This window comes from Hordeum vulgare, chromosome 3H (assembly GCF_904849725.1).
Source record: "Hordeum vulgare subsp. vulgare chromosome 3H, MorexV3_pseudomolecules_assembly, whole genome shotgun sequence".
NCBI classification, from domain to species: domain Eukaryota; kingdom Viridiplantae; phylum Streptophyta; class Magnoliopsida; order Poales; family Poaceae; genus Hordeum; species Hordeum vulgare.
Window position 1 is genome coordinate 314504965 of NC_058520.1, and position 15092 is coordinate 314520056.

Below are 15092 nucleotides of genomic sequence, written 5' to 3' on the forward strand. Positions count from 1 at the left end.
AACGAATGAATCTACATTTTAAAATATAGAAAATCTATACATACATCCGAATGTAGTCTTTTAATGAAACCTATAGAAAGACTTGTATTTAGAAACGAAGGAAGTAGATATTAACATAGATATAGAAATAGCAACTCGCGGATGTTATAGTAATAAAGTAAAATACCCCATCACGGAGAAACAAAAGCCACATGCCCAATCGCAACACAATCTAGGATATGTTAGAGCAACTTCAACGCGTCGACCCAAACGAACGGTGTTTTCATCTGTTTTTTGTCCGTTTGGATCGACCGTCCACTTGGCGTCCACCCTGTTTAACATTTGGGTCGGCAATGCATCTAACGATCGCGACCCATTTCATGTACGCACACACATTTAAAAAGGCTCGCGGTTGTAAATCAAGCCAGCCGCCATGCCGTCGACCAAAGTTCATGTCGACACCATGCCAGTAACCACATACAATGTTAGCTTCAAAAAAAATCACAAAGTTCATGTTGACGCACTTGCCAGCGGCAAGCACACATGCGAGCATACAAAAAGGGATGGGAGTTCGACCACGCCACCGCGATCATAGTCATGCCAGCACATTTTCCGTCATACAAAAAAGGATGACGCTCGTCGCCATAGATCACTCGGCGTCGAATTTGAGCATGTCGGCCTACATCTTCTCAAACCACGGCCTCTTCCTTGCGACACAGTGTTGAGATCCACCTTCATGATCTTCACCCCCGTCATCATGCTAGCAAGAGCCACTTCTACCGTCTTGATCTTGGTATTGGCGGTCTCGATCTCCAGCATCTTGGTTGCTTCACCGCCTCCATCTCAAGCATCTTGGCTTGCTTCTCCGCCTCCATCTCAAGCCTCTTTCTTTGGATCTCCGTGAAGGCGTTCATTTGTTCTTCCTTGTCTTGTTGGCGCTTCTCGTGCCTTGAGTCCTTCTTGGTCATCATGCCCTCCATGGTTGCGATCAAGGCGATCGACATTGCATCCCGTTTGTCCTTCTTCTTGGAGTTGGTCTTCCCCCGCGATCGTGGCTTCTCGCCCTCCCCAACCTTCTCCACGGCTTTCTCCCCCCCCCCCCCCCCCCCCCGCGCCATGAGGGCGGCATATTGCACCTTGAACTTCTCTTCATCTTTGTTGATCCTCAAACAATGAGAGAGGTGGAAGGACTTCCCTTCATGTTGGACCTTAAATGCCTCTAAAGCTTGAAATGCCTACAAATGAATTGCATCCAACCATATTGGCAAATGGATATGGAAATGGACATGAAGCATAAATGGAATGAAATAAAGAGGGGTGCATGCATGCATACCATGTCTTGCATGCCGGGGCGTGCCTTGATGCTCTCATAAATGGCACAAAACATGTTGCATTCTTGTTGGATCACCTTCCATCGCTTCAAAATGGACAGTCACCTGCGCGTGCTTTGCATTTGGTACGAGAAAACTTCTTGCGTTCATGAAACTCACGATGGATAAGAGTCCAAAAGGTTGATGCCTTTTGTTCGATGTCGACCTTGGGGTCTTGCCCAATGTCCCTCCAACACTCACAAAGGAGCTTGTCCTTGGTCGTTGTGTATGCCTTCGTCCGTCTGGCCTTGCACTTCGGCTTCACCCCGACGGCTTGGTTGGTGAGCTCGTCCTCAAACAAAGGCTCCTCGTCAATGTCCAACTCATCCTCTTCCTCGAGGCCATAGTCCTCTCAAAACTAGTGGTCGAGCAGGAAGCCGTCCAAGTCCAGGCCGACCTGATCTTGCATGAAGACGACCTGCATGCCAACTTGATCATATGTCGACGGCGTGAACGACACTCCTCGCTTTGGTCTCTTCGGGGTCGTATCCAACCGTGGTGGCACCGCCAGCGGCCGCCGTATCACCCTCGAAGATAAGGCTCTGCATGAAATGGTCGGCCCTCTCATTGTCAACGGACGCCGGCATTCTGTTCGAGCACCGAGGAGCAAGTCGGCTAGCATCTCCCGCGCGTGTTTCCTCAGCCCATCAGATGACGAGACACCGGCTACCGGTGTGGCGTTGAGGTCGATGGGCGCGGGCATGGAAGGCGCCACCACGCTCACCTCCGGCGAGCATTCCCCGGAGAGTCGGAAGGCTTGCAAGTAGACGTGAAAGCCAGGAATTGGGTGAGTCGCCAACGCGCGCAACGACTCTGGCTGCACCATCCGAGGAAACGCAGACAAGCCTGTGCTGGCCACGGCCACGACAAGACAAGTCTGTGCTGACCAGGGTTTAACCCTAGGTACAATAGCACCTCCGTTGTTGTCATCGCGACGATGTCCTCCTGCTGCGCGAAGAGACAGCTATGGCCACGACGGTCGTTGCGTCGTCCCTTGCATCCGTCGCATGCCTCCAACGCTTTCTCTTCACGACTTCGCAGCCCACTCCTCGGGCATGAACTTCTTATTCTTGGGTGTGGTGGCGGTCTTGCACGAGGGGGGGCTTGCCTTTGCAGGAGGGTTTTAAGGACAGAGAGAAAAATGATGAAGGCTTTGCCACCAGCTAACAGACAAGGCAGAGTAGTTGGCGCGTGTGACCGTCTCGTGTCCGTGACGACGCAAATCAGGCTCAAAAGTGGATCGAAAATGGGTCAACGGACGAACGAAAACTGACACCCGTCCGTTTGGGTCAGGGCGTTGGACCGACTTTTCTGCCCACCGCGACCTAAACAGACGCACGCGTACGAAATGGGTCGGCACGTTGGAGTTGCTCTCAAAACAGAGTATTCCAAAAAATAAATGATGTTTAAATAAAAAATCAAACAAATCTTTCTCCATATTTGTTGAGTGCTGATAGATATTCTAGTGGATAACTCCTGAATAAGTAACATCGGAATGGACACTGATCACTTCACTCACAGTTTGAACCAAACTGGAAAATTCTTAATACTTTAATACATCCACTCATGTGGTGGATAAAACAGGCAAGGTGTGCACACAACTTCAGAAATATAACGGCATATTTGGCTGATAACCTATCGACTCAGGTTTAGATAACACGAGCTTTATAAAGGCAGATATAAGCCATGTGCCAGTCGCCTGTTAAGAAACATTAGCCTGTTTAAAAACAATTCATGGTAATATTCGAGCCAATGTTCTTTTAACTAAATAGCTGCTTACCTCCACCAGATAATTTCAAAATCTCTTCCTCCTTTCGTATGCTTGGGTTGTCGTCATCAAACTCAATCCATTTTCCTGAATGGCAACAAGAAATTATCAATATATTGCAAGGCCAGAGAGTATCTGATTATGTGTAGGACTAGCTGATCTGACCATCATCTTGCTTAACCCAGCCAACGTAGTGACCAGAATCTGCACTTCTTCCCTTGTGTGTCAAGACAGCAATTAAATCATAGATCCCAGTTAATTGTTTCTTTGGCACAGAAGAATCAGCTGCTGCAAAACAAGAACACGTCTCTTAGTTTTAGCTACAACTTAGTCACCATTGGTAGTGAGTTTGATCTCACTGGTAGGAGAATATTCCAAGAAGTTACTGTTTGTGAATGCACGTTTGCTAAATATGGACACTAGAAGCCTACTTAAGTTAGATAATTAGAGAACAAAACACCACCATTGCTACATGTGAGCAACTTTGCTAAATAATATCGTGAACCAATCGCTCGAACCAATCGCTCACCTTTGTCAATGTCCATGCTAGATGATTCCCCGGCACTAGTTGATGACCCCTGAAATGAAATGTACTAAACCATAAATAATTATAGCAGGGACTGAAACTAAAAATAGAAATGCCTAACTAGCATTTGCCAGTTGCACAAAAGATTAACCTAATTATCATTTCTTATAAAAGTTTGAAATGATAAACTGACCATGTGGTCCAAATCCAAGAATAGTCTGGTTAGCAGAAACATCGTTACCTCAATATTTTGTGAGCTGCTTGTTTTCACCTGTACTTTCAAACCAAACTTGGCACTTTCTGCATCTCTCAGCACCTTCACATGCAAATTGAATGTCCCAATCAAAACAATAGCAGAGCTGGCAAATTAAAATTTGAATAATGACCAGAGAGCTACCTGTCGAGGAGTTTGAAGTTTTAGTTTCAGCTCATCCGAGCAGAAGTCATAGACATCAAGCTCCAGAGGGTAATCCACTTTCTGGCAAGAACAGAAACATGCATTACAAGATATGTTGACAAAAGAGGTCGGGTGCAGGATGTCGGATTGCAGTATCAAAATAGACTAAGCTTCCTTACGAACTGCACTCTTGATGTTCCAAAAAGGCACATTTGTTAAGGAAAAGAGAACAAAAGAAACAAACATACACGTAAAATCTTTGCCTTCTGGTTTGACTCCCTTTTCCAAAAGAAACGAACAAACTGCACAGTCAAGTACCTGAAGAAAGAATCTACATACATGTTATCTCTGACTAAGATGAGAAAAATGATGAATGAGAATTATGCTCTTGCCTAGGCAACTCATTTATTCTCGACTCTCTTGTGTAAATAGCAGTCCGGCCCAGTGATGGGGAGACCTTCTCAAGTTCTGTCTTCAAACCCTGTACAAAGAATACATGGATAGTTAACAAAACACTAAAGGCATAGAAATATGAGATATGTAAAACAACAGAAAAGGAATTATCCTATCAGCACAACTAACAACTACTTGTGATAAAAAAAAAGAATACTTACAAACAAGTGGAATGATACTTACATGCTTCAGTCCTTCATGAAGGTGGTTTACCTCATGAGATATATGGCACTTCAGAGAAAAAACCGACTCTGCCTCTGAACTCTCCTCACCACTTTCTGCACAGTGTACCCTGCAAATAAAAGTCATCGTACACAAATAGTAGTACATGAATACCTGCCTTTTATTTAGATGAGTAATCTAGCTGCCTTATTTGAAATAACACATGATCCTTCGTACATGAAGTACTGGAAAGATCAAAATAAGCTATGCCTGCTTGCCGAGATGTTGTATCATCATTTTTTACAGGGGACTGCAGCTCTAATGCTCTATATCCTTTGGTGTCCTAGAAATGCAGGAGACCTAGTTTTTCTAATAGATGCATAAAACTAGTGTTATCAGCAATAGCCAACTGACTATCACTATGCACTGTACAATGCAAGTGAAAATACAGCAGTGTCAGTATCAAGTTGATGACAAATCCCTACAAGAAAACGAACATACAGGTTCAAGAAAACAAAACAAACATATAGAGCCATAAAAACAGATATAAGAGGGAGGACGATAGAACCTGCTCACAAGATCAATCCCGAAAAGTTCCTTCATCTGACCAGCAGTAGGTTCACTGTCAAAGAAGCCAAAAAGTGTTATTAAATTGAATTCCCACTCGTGAAAAACCACAAGTTTAAATTAAATTAAATTGAATATAAGTCCACAAGCTGTGTTGTACATGCCTATCCAAAATACAAAACTATAAAAAATGATGATAATAAGACAAGTGTTAGGAGTGACCTGGAGCGAGATTTTGGACAAAATCGCGCAATTTACCTTGCTTCTGATGTAAGGGTTTGAGAAAGCGTATAGACCAGCTGTGTCCAGCACTCCTCTGCGTCCTGCAGTAAGCCATATTATATCAGCATGTAAATTCAACAGTAGACAAGCTAGTATATCTTAAGCATAGGCAAACAGAAGGAACCTGCTGCATGTAAACATTATTTTGCTGTTGAGCAAATTGGGGGTATTTCTTCCGCAGCATCTGCATAAAGTTAGATAAAATATATTTAGAACCTGGAATTCTGGATTGCAAGTTAACAAACTAAATAATTACCATTAATGTGCATTCAATTTGTCAAATACTCCCTCCATTCCAAAGTAGTGCACATATTTTTTTTTCAAAAGTCAAACTTCGTTAACTTCAACCAAGTTTATAGAGAAAAATCTATAAGCACTGTATCTTGGAACCAAGGGAGTACATGCAACCTAATTTATGTGCAGTTAATCGTAAATATTTGTTTTACAACAGTAAATCAAAATCATGCACACAAAGGAGAACGGGTAAGAAACAACACATATTAATCATTTCTACTGTTAATCAGTTAGGGAAACCATGGAAGTTTCATTTTTAGTTGAATGTATGAAATTAGTCTTTCTGATGCTGCACAATTAGAACTCTTAGTGTGAATCTATAACTATTGACTGGCGACAAATTTCATTTAGGTACAAATGTTCCTTTCAGTTTCAACTTTAGGGCCAGGATTACGAGTCAAAGGACTAGTCTATCGGATATCCATTTTGGCTCTAGGGGGCACATGTCATTGTCGACTAGGATTTTCGTGTAGTACATGCAACCTAATTTATGTGCAGTTAATCGTAAATATTTGTTTTACAACAGTAAATCAAAATCATGCACACAAAGGAGAACGGGTAAGAAACAACGTCTTAATCATTTCTACTGTTAATCAGTTAGGGAAAACCATGGAAGTTTCATTTTTAGTTGAATGTATGAAATCAGTCTTTCTGATGCTGCACAATTAGAACTCTTAGTGTGAATCTATAACTATTGACTGGCGACAAATTTCATTTAGGTACAAATGTTCCTTTTAGTTTCAACTTTAGGGCCAGGATTACAAGTCAAAGGACTAGTCTTGACTAGTCAAGGAACTAGTCTATCGAATATCCATTTTGGCTCTAGGGGGCACATGTCATCGTCGACTAGGATTTTCGTGTAGACTACCTCACCGAGTCGAGCGGCCGAGAAACTAGTTGGACTCAAATTTGGGAGGGGATAAGTGAGCCTGCGGCCCAGCCCACAGCCCGATGGAGGGAAGAACATGGAGAGCTAGGTTTCAGCCTCGCTCCAGACCTGGGACAAGGCCGCTGCCAGCAGCCACTGACCGGACACCGCCACTTACGGTGTCAAGGAGCATTGCGACCCTCTCCCTCCGCTGGTTCTGCTCCTCCCTGGATCCGCCCTTCTGCTCTCCCTCCACTGATTCTGCTCTCCCCTGGATCCGCCCCTCCGCTCTCCCGCTGTTGGTTCTTCTCCTCTCCTGGGTCCGCCCCTCCGGTCTCCCTCTGCTGGTTCTACTCCTGGATCTGCACCTCCGCCAGGCTGCAGCAAGCAAGCAAGCACTCTTCTGCAAGTAATTTCTCCCCTCTTTCCTTCGCTTCTTCTTAGATTTGATTTTTCTCCCCTGCCATCTTTCTGATTTCCGTTTTGCTTGTTTCAATTTCAAGATCCTTAGGTCTGAGCTACAATGTAGTGTGTTCAGCAGCAGCTGCAGCTCACGCCAATGAGCATTACTATCCATCGGAGCATCCTGAGAGGAAGCTAACTAGGAGCAAGGACCCAGCATGGAAATATGCTTTCTGGCCTGATCTGCAGGGCAAATAGATGCTCCAACATATACAATTTACATTGTATACTACATCAATTTTTATTGGATACTAGGTTTTAGTAATTGATTCCTGTAAGTTGTGTACTACAGTACCATGTCAACTAGTTCAGCAGTAGTCTAAACTAGTCACAATTAGTCTATGAGTCTCAACGTTGGAACGACTCGTCGGATCATAAATCTTGCATTAGGGACAAAAAGAATCAAACTGCAAAGCAATGCCTAGGATCCTTTTTACCTAAAATTCTAAAGGCTCTTTTAAGGACTTCAATTTGCAAATTTCTAATATTCATGTTCCAGACTGAAATTGCGGGTTGTCCCTCTAACAATAAAAGACCCCTCAAAAACTTTCATCAACCCAAATGCAACTACACCTATAATCACATTACCTTATGCACTCGGATCATGAACACTTAAACTATACTTAGCACATTTTTAAAAAAAATATAAAAGCAAATTTTGTATTTGAAATGTATGATTTTTTACTATACTGCTTTTTTCATCTCATACAATAAAAATTCAAAATACATACTGAACCCAAAAAAATCCAATTTCTCCTGTTTAAATTGTAGGTAGTTGTCTGAAGTTTTCCGGTCTTCAGTAGGAGATTTTGACCATAACACTGTAAAGTCGTCTACAGATAAAATCATGGTACGTTTACACATGATAATGCTAAAGATTGAAATGTTTTGACCTGACACATACATACAAAAACCCATCAAAATGAGTAGTATTCTTAATCTAATTTATAAGATACCATAAACAGACTATTAACATAAGAAATTCCTGTGCTCACAGAAACTCAGTAAGGATTTCACTGGCTTGAGATGCGAGGGCAGAATTGACTTCTGACCTGTAAGAAGTGCAGAGGTGCAACTGGTCGGATGCTTTGATCAAGCTCTCCAAAAGTATTACGAGTTGCAACTGTCAAAGTATGGGATGCTTGATCCACCCCATTGCCCCTCGCATTATCTGAATAACTGCATGAGCAAAAGACAATGAGATCACCAAGAACAAACAATATATAGTCAAAGTCAGTTATACCAGGCTTTTGAGGGATGGGTGGGGAATGAAACCTCAGTAGTGCTGACTTGAGCTCTGGAACAGAATGCAGACACTGCAGGGTGGAATTCATGTAACATGTATTCCCCAGATTATAGAGACCAGCACTGTGCCCCTGGAAATCACAAAAACAACCTTACTTGTAGCATAGATAGAGAACACCCAAAACCAAACCACTATGCTGGCGCTGAAGTCAAGAGATACTATTCTGATTGGTTTGATGTCAATATTTGGCAAAATCAAAAGTTGCAAAAATTTGGCAACTTCTTGTGAACCTGGAAGGGAGGTTGGTAACCAACCAATCGCTAGCCAGCGTGGGGCATTTCCCAAATTTTGGATGCCAACTTTTGACAACAAACCTATCTTGCTCTACATACAAATGATTTCATACAGAGCTACAGAAGTTATACTTGGCTGCATATAGTACCACTCCCTATTGACTGGTTATATTGGTTCACATCTTAGTTAAGTTAAACTGGCTATCAAAGAAAAATAATTTTTATTGGTTTATGATCAGCAACTTAGTTACATTAAACTGGCTATCCAAGAAAGAAAAATTCATATTTAGCGTAAGAAGTGTCCAATCTGATCGACAAGTTGGAGCATGTGTTCCATCTAATGTCTCTCCATGGCTAGCAGAAAATGTAAAGGTATTCACTGTGCTCCGTAATTTGATCTATTTTTTTTTCTTTCTTCCTTTTTTGCGAGGGTAGTTTGATCTATTTTTAATACAAGAAAGAGCACCTGCAGAGTGCAGACATATGTTGTAAAGACAAAGTTTATTATAGTTCATTAGGTTATCAAGCTCAATATTATCCATTAAGTCTGATGACCGTGGAAATATTAACTTCAAAAAGTACAGATCAAGCCGTAATTAATAACATCAGATATACGCATAGAACACAAACGCCATACACACCAGTGCAGCCGCTTGCTCTTCTTCTGGTAAATCTTCAACAAACACGGGGCCGTTCTCTGGAGCTTTCACAATTTCATCAGCCGTGCCTATCATCATCAACTTTTGACCCTGCGTAGTGCATTTTGATACTCCAATGTAAGGAGTGTTGTCGAATGTAATAAACTAATAGGGTCCAGTAAAATAAAACTGCGAATGGAAGATAAGTTGAGCTTCTCACATCTTTGAGTCCCAAAGTAGACCAATCTGTGTCATCCTGCAATCGTACGGAGAGCATTCAGTGGTTACAGACACGTTAAATATGGCATACACAATGACAATCAATTCGGTCTAATATCCTAGATATTGTATCACCAAAACATGGTACCTTCAATATTCCACCCTTCACCATAATTTTTTGCCGTTCAGGGGGTACACCAGTCAGTGTGTACAACTGGGTCTTGAAAACCACAGGCGGCTGGCTAGTATCAATCTCTATGCCTGGAAAGACCTGCTTCTGCCATTTTATGCATACTGGAAAGCATATCTAAAGTATTAGTCATGGCAAGAAAACAAGTTGTTTCAACGTGAATGCACTTATGTTACGCCACCAGCCAATAATTTTAACAAATCATTAAAATGAACTTTGAAGTACAATTGCCAACAATAAATACTAAAATCATATAAAATCACATAGAACACCAATCAATATATATGTTCTGATGTTGGTAGTGACAGCAGTACAAGATGAAAATTGGGAGCCAAAAGCTGAGGCGGTAATGAAAACTGATCAATTAAGCAAACCGTGTGACCCTACCGCCATCAGGCTAATACTTTTAACATTAGAAACAGAATACAAAGCTGCATAGTGGAAACATCATGCCTAATAAACTGCGATTGGCACTACATTGCTTATTTCATATAAAATTTATTAACAGTCGCCAGCCCAAATCACAATGGTATCACATGGGCTGTGTGCCAAATAGAGCTCAGTTGTCTGCTTTCGGAAACTAGATAAAAGTCTCTACTATTAAAGGGCAATCAACCGTCGTCGTTGTCGTCGTGATGGTTCAACCTATCGATCAACCCCTTGATCGCACGCAGTAAAAAAGATCGTCGTTTTGTTAACGCTATAATTATCTGCCTCCCGCACAAAAAACATTAAAAATAAAAACGGAAGTTAGAAACCAAGGCACGCACGTCGTCCACTTCTTCCATGATGCCCATCCGTCTCGAGATCTCTCCCCATCACCATCCCTCGTCGTCCAAGCGATAAAAAAATACATGGAGGTCGATCCCATCGATTCTTCAGCCGCGTAAGGGTGTCGTATTGGCCGAGACCGGCCCATATCATGGCCACAAAGCACCTTATCGAGTGGAAGCATGGGCAGAAGTTGACCCGAATCATGGAGGAGGTGATAGCGGCGGAGTAAAAGCCACCCTGGTGGGAGGCTGACACAGATGCGTTGGGTATGCTGCCCCAGGACGAGGTGCGATGGCGGGATCCGGACGTGCAGGGGCGCATGGGTGATGCCCTTCGGGACGGAGCTCATGTGGTTCCCGTAACTTCCCAGATGATCAGGTATGTGTACGCCTGTACGAGAAGTCGAGAATTGGTTGTGCGCTTGTCGAGACGATGGCGAAGGGGTAGATGCCGCCAAAGCTGGTGCTGGAATTACCAGCGGCGGGCGGCTCAATTTGTCCGGACGCCCGATGGATGCCATGCCACCGTCTCATCGTAGTATAATTGCAGAGCACGAAGCAGTTTCCCCCACAGCTCAGGCCTGAGAAGTGGCTTCTGATTGCATGATTAGCCCTAACTCCCGTGTGATACTTTAAATTTGTTGTGATTTGCTTCGCATGCATATCCCAAACTCCCTCGCGTGACACTTTATTCTAGAGTTACACTTGTGTTATTCTCTTATCGTCGATATTTTCTAAACAACAGTAACAAGTCCTATAGGTATTTGCTATTATAGATGTGGGTAAATAAGTTGATTAGCACCGCATATTATTATATTTTTATCAGGATTGAGGTTATCCAAGGCACATGCATGGTTAATGCTACAAATAATCACAGAATCATATTTGTAGATGACTTCCATCAGTTATATTGTAACATTTCTTATCGAGCTTAGCGCCGATCCGAGTTTTTTGTTATTTCATCAATTCTTTTTCTGGAAATAGATTAATTAATCGGTTATGTTGATCCTCAGGCACCTAAACATTGCTTTTATATCAGTCGATTTCTGCGCAGCACTGAAGGCGAAGACAGCAACATCAGGACGAGTGTAGCAACCTGCGGGGAGAACATCAAAATCTTGGATAGGAGCGAGACGAAGACGTGGACGACGCAACATCGACATTCCAGGTGAAGGACAGTTGTAAGTTGACTATTAGGGTGCATGGAGGAGTGCTGGCAGAACCGGGGCGACGGCAACAAGTCCATCGGCAGCAGCTAAGGGAGGACGAGCGGCAAAGACATGCACGGTAGTGCCGTCGGCCATGGAGTGCTGGAGCACGCGGTCTCGCCAGCATCGAAGGGAGCTCGCATGAGGAAGAAGATGGATAGTGAATCGTTTGGAGTAAGAAGAAGATCTGATCGTCAGTTTCTAATCCAGGGGCTCACAACAATCGATTGACACAAACATACAGTTTAGCAAGCCTCTGTAGGTAAGCCTGTTATCACTAAGCAACAATTGTTTTGAAGTTGCATGGGCATTATTTTGTGTAATAAACCAGCCAAAAGGCACAGATTTTGCAACTTATGGCAAAGTATATCTTGTTGTGAAAATATATTTTTTCTGCACTCTATCTTAATCATATTGTAATACCAAGTTTGATTCTCATGACACCCAGCTGCCTTGCATGCTGGAACTGCTTGTATACAGTACAGTGGGTTTTGATCTTCAGATGACAAGTCACAAGGTCAGACACTGAAGTGTTGTGTTTTCATACACTTGTCCATCGGTTGAATGATGGCCGCAAGAGTTTTTGTGGTTGTTAATTTATTTCCGAACATGCATTCATGTTATAAGGACGATCTTTCCCTGCATATGCAAATCACAATGTAACTTATGCACTAGAGATGTACTTGTCTTCCAGATGAGGTCAAATATCTAACAATGGTATCTGTAAAGTTCTTTTAACTACATTCAGATTCTTATGTTGCACACGAATATTAGACGCAATTATGTTTTCTTTTTATGTAACACGCCTATTGATGAACCGAGTTTATATTCTTGAGCTCTCTTTTTTGTTTGCCGTCGCATTTTTTTATTCTTCTTTTTTCTTCTTATTTAAGCCTTGCTATCACAAAATATTTGTTGCCGCCTTGGCATGGTGAGGAGCCTTTGTCATGGTGAGGACATGACGTGTAAGGTTGATGGAAGTTTTGGTGGTTTGATAATTTTTACTCTCAGAAAGATATATGTAGTGTTATCATATGACAATGTTCGTGTTGCTCTTCTTCATTTGTTACACAAGGTAGTTGAGTTGGGCTGCTTACGACGCTCTTTAACCCTGGATCACAATCTGACACCCGAAATATTATGAGATTTGTTTTTGTTCCTCCGCTAGAATAAGGGGACATGATCGCTCATTTGACCGGGCAGACCAGATGAGCAAGATTAATTGAAAGTGTCTGACTAGATTCTGTTATGTTCAGTACCTGAAGTGCTTGCTCTTCCGGCGTTTAACTCCATTGTTGTATGGCTCCACGTGTGTCTCTCAGCATTTCACAATCTCATTGCGGCTAAGAACTATGTACAAGATGTGCAAGGTAGGGATGGAGGATGACGGCGACCGTTGCTTAGGGTTCGGATGGGAAGTTGTGTCGACACAGATGGAGATGGACTGAGCTGGAGAACGCCGCTTGTGGAGCAAGGCACCTTGGGTGAGAGACGTGCATGCATCAGATGGGGACAGGACGATGTTAACAATCGGTTGGGAGGGGGTGTCAGAGCCGCCACTGCCGCTCGGAGAGGGCCTTTGGATTTGGGGTCTTGTAGGTGTGTAGGATTTCGATGGTAGTATTGGTGAGGGCCTAAATGGTGAGAGAGGTGATAAGTGGGTGGTGAAGGTGTTAAATAGTGGTGTATTTGTTTTCCCCTACTCTTTGTGTGCAATGTCAGTTTTTGTTGTTTTGGAATAGAATTGTACTATGTTTTGTGTACACAAGAATTTTCTCATGCATTATGTTTGCAATGACCGGAAGAAAAGAAACATGAGAGGCGTGTGGTGATCGTTGTATAGTGGAAGGAAGCGATTGGTAATATTTGTCTCAACACTAGGCCATATGCAGGACATCTCAAGTGTGCATAGTGATTATAAAAGAGGAAGGGCACGGGAGGATGACATCAATGCTCTCCACGATATGGATGTGAATTGCACATGTATTGCGCTTGACCAATGAGCCCACAAAGCAATCAATTTACAATAAATGCCGAGGCAACGCACGGGCAATCAAGTAGTACATTTAACATATCTATAAGTAGCTTGGGTCCAGTACTTGACATGACCCTATACTACATCCACCCTCTGCACATCATATAGCTTGTCAGGTAATCTCGTGGTAAAGTCCTGCGTGAATTAGCACTCGAGTCTAAGCAGGTTAATTAGTGTGTTTGCTAATTGGCTTGGACATCGTACATGTGTTAGCTATACGTTTGAGTTGGACACGTGTTGTGTCATGCTAGGAAATTACTAGTCCGGCTTAGACTACAGACTAGGAAAGAGAAAGTCCTATTACTAGTAGGTTTGGTTAGCTGTGTCTAGTCTGTATAGGTTTAGGTTTCTTTGTCGGTTCGTGGCCTTGTGTGTATAAATACGTGAGGCCGCAAAAGATTGTACCGTGGAGCTTCAGAAAAAATAGAGAAATAAAGGGCACGTTAGGGGCTCTTGGCTATAAGATTTTGTGCGCATGTGTTCGTCTACTTTGATGTAATAGATCTGTGGGCGAATTCAAATATAGCTCATACTACATATAATATTGGATAATCACAACAACGCCAAACTGAGGCTTGGTATTCCAATCGGTACAAATGCGGGGAGAACAACACGAGTAGACTAGGACATGCAGTAGCAGGCCCAAATCTAGGCGGCTAAACCTAAACCCTAAATTCATAAGCATAATCACCTCGAATCCACTACTAAGGGAGATCGAAACCAACCTTAGCCGCGAATCTCCGGCGCTGCCACCGCCGTATTCTTCCCGACCGGTGATCCCGACTTACCTACGCCGGGAGGCAGATCTATCCGCGCAAGCCCAAACCCTCAAAAGGAGGCAAGATTGGCAGACAAAAAGGAAAAGGAAATGGCGGCGATCGGATCGATGCTTCGGTAAGGAACAGATGGACCGGAAAGGGTGGCGCGGAACTCACCCGTCAGCATGGCTGGCGAATCGGCGGCGCGGCGGAGCGGTGGAAACTGAGTTTACTTGGAGAAGGAGAAAGCAATGTGTTGGGGGGTGGGGGGGGGGGGGGGGCGGAACACCGGTGATAGCCACGAGTCCAAGACGAACTCCGTGCTCCAGCCAACGTGGGCTAATTTGGCAACTGGGCCAACAGCGGCACTTCACTGCACAGTGTCTATCTATCGGCCCAGATTCTTCAAAATAAGCATTTTTACTAATTTTCGGTCTTTGCTCAAAAAAATACTAATTTTCAGTCGACTGAACTACGATTTCAACCTAAGTCGAATTATTTTTCTAGATTAACGTTCTTTATCAAATCCACAGAGAGGTGACAGATTATGAGAATTTCTACATGAAAAAGATAGCTGTCGTGCATAAATTTTATTCTTTTAAAA

General features: G+C 43.0%; 1 protein-coding gene across 2 annotated transcripts; it reads right to left on the reverse strand.

Annotated features, from left to right (window-relative positions):
• Positions 1-2735: 2735 nt before the first annotated feature.
• LOC123443726 (ubiquitin carboxyl-terminal hydrolase 7) lies at positions 2736-14805 on the reverse strand. 2 transcript variants are annotated; one of them, XM_045120231.1, is made up of 18 exons: positions 14666-14805; positions 9673-9818; positions 9526-9561; positions 9309-9416; positions 8404-8504; positions 8181-8307; positions 5629-5688; positions 5481-5545; positions 5224-5277; positions 4677-4785; positions 4433-4521; positions 4289-4358; positions 4041-4121; positions 3885-3959; positions 3647-3695; positions 3283-3402; positions 3130-3204; positions 2736-3048 (listed from the first exon to the last, which is right to left on the reverse strand). In XM_045120231.1, the coding sequence occupies exons 1-18, from the start codon at positions 14673-14675 to the stop codon at positions 2999-3001; spliced, it is 1425 nt and encodes a 474-aa protein (XP_044976166.1). In that variant the 5' UTR covers positions 14676-14805; the 3' UTR covers positions 2736-2998. The 2 variants fall into 2 exon arrangements, with proteins under 2 accessions (XP_044976166.1, XP_044976165.1); XM_045120230.1 differs by having other exon boundaries at positions 3283-3405.
• Positions 14806-15092: the final 287 nt, after the last annotated feature.

Coding starts and splice junctions, on each gene's coding strand:
- LOC123443726 (XM_045120230.1), bottom strand. Junction 5,689..8,180: donor CACCTCTGCACTTCTTACAG/GTCAGAAGTCAA, acceptor AACTTTATGCAG/ATGCTGCGGAAGAAATACCC. Junction 3,406..3,646: donor TAGCATGGACATTGACAAAG/GTGAGCGATTGG, acceptor CTTGTTTTGCAG/CAGCTGATTCTTCTGTGCCA.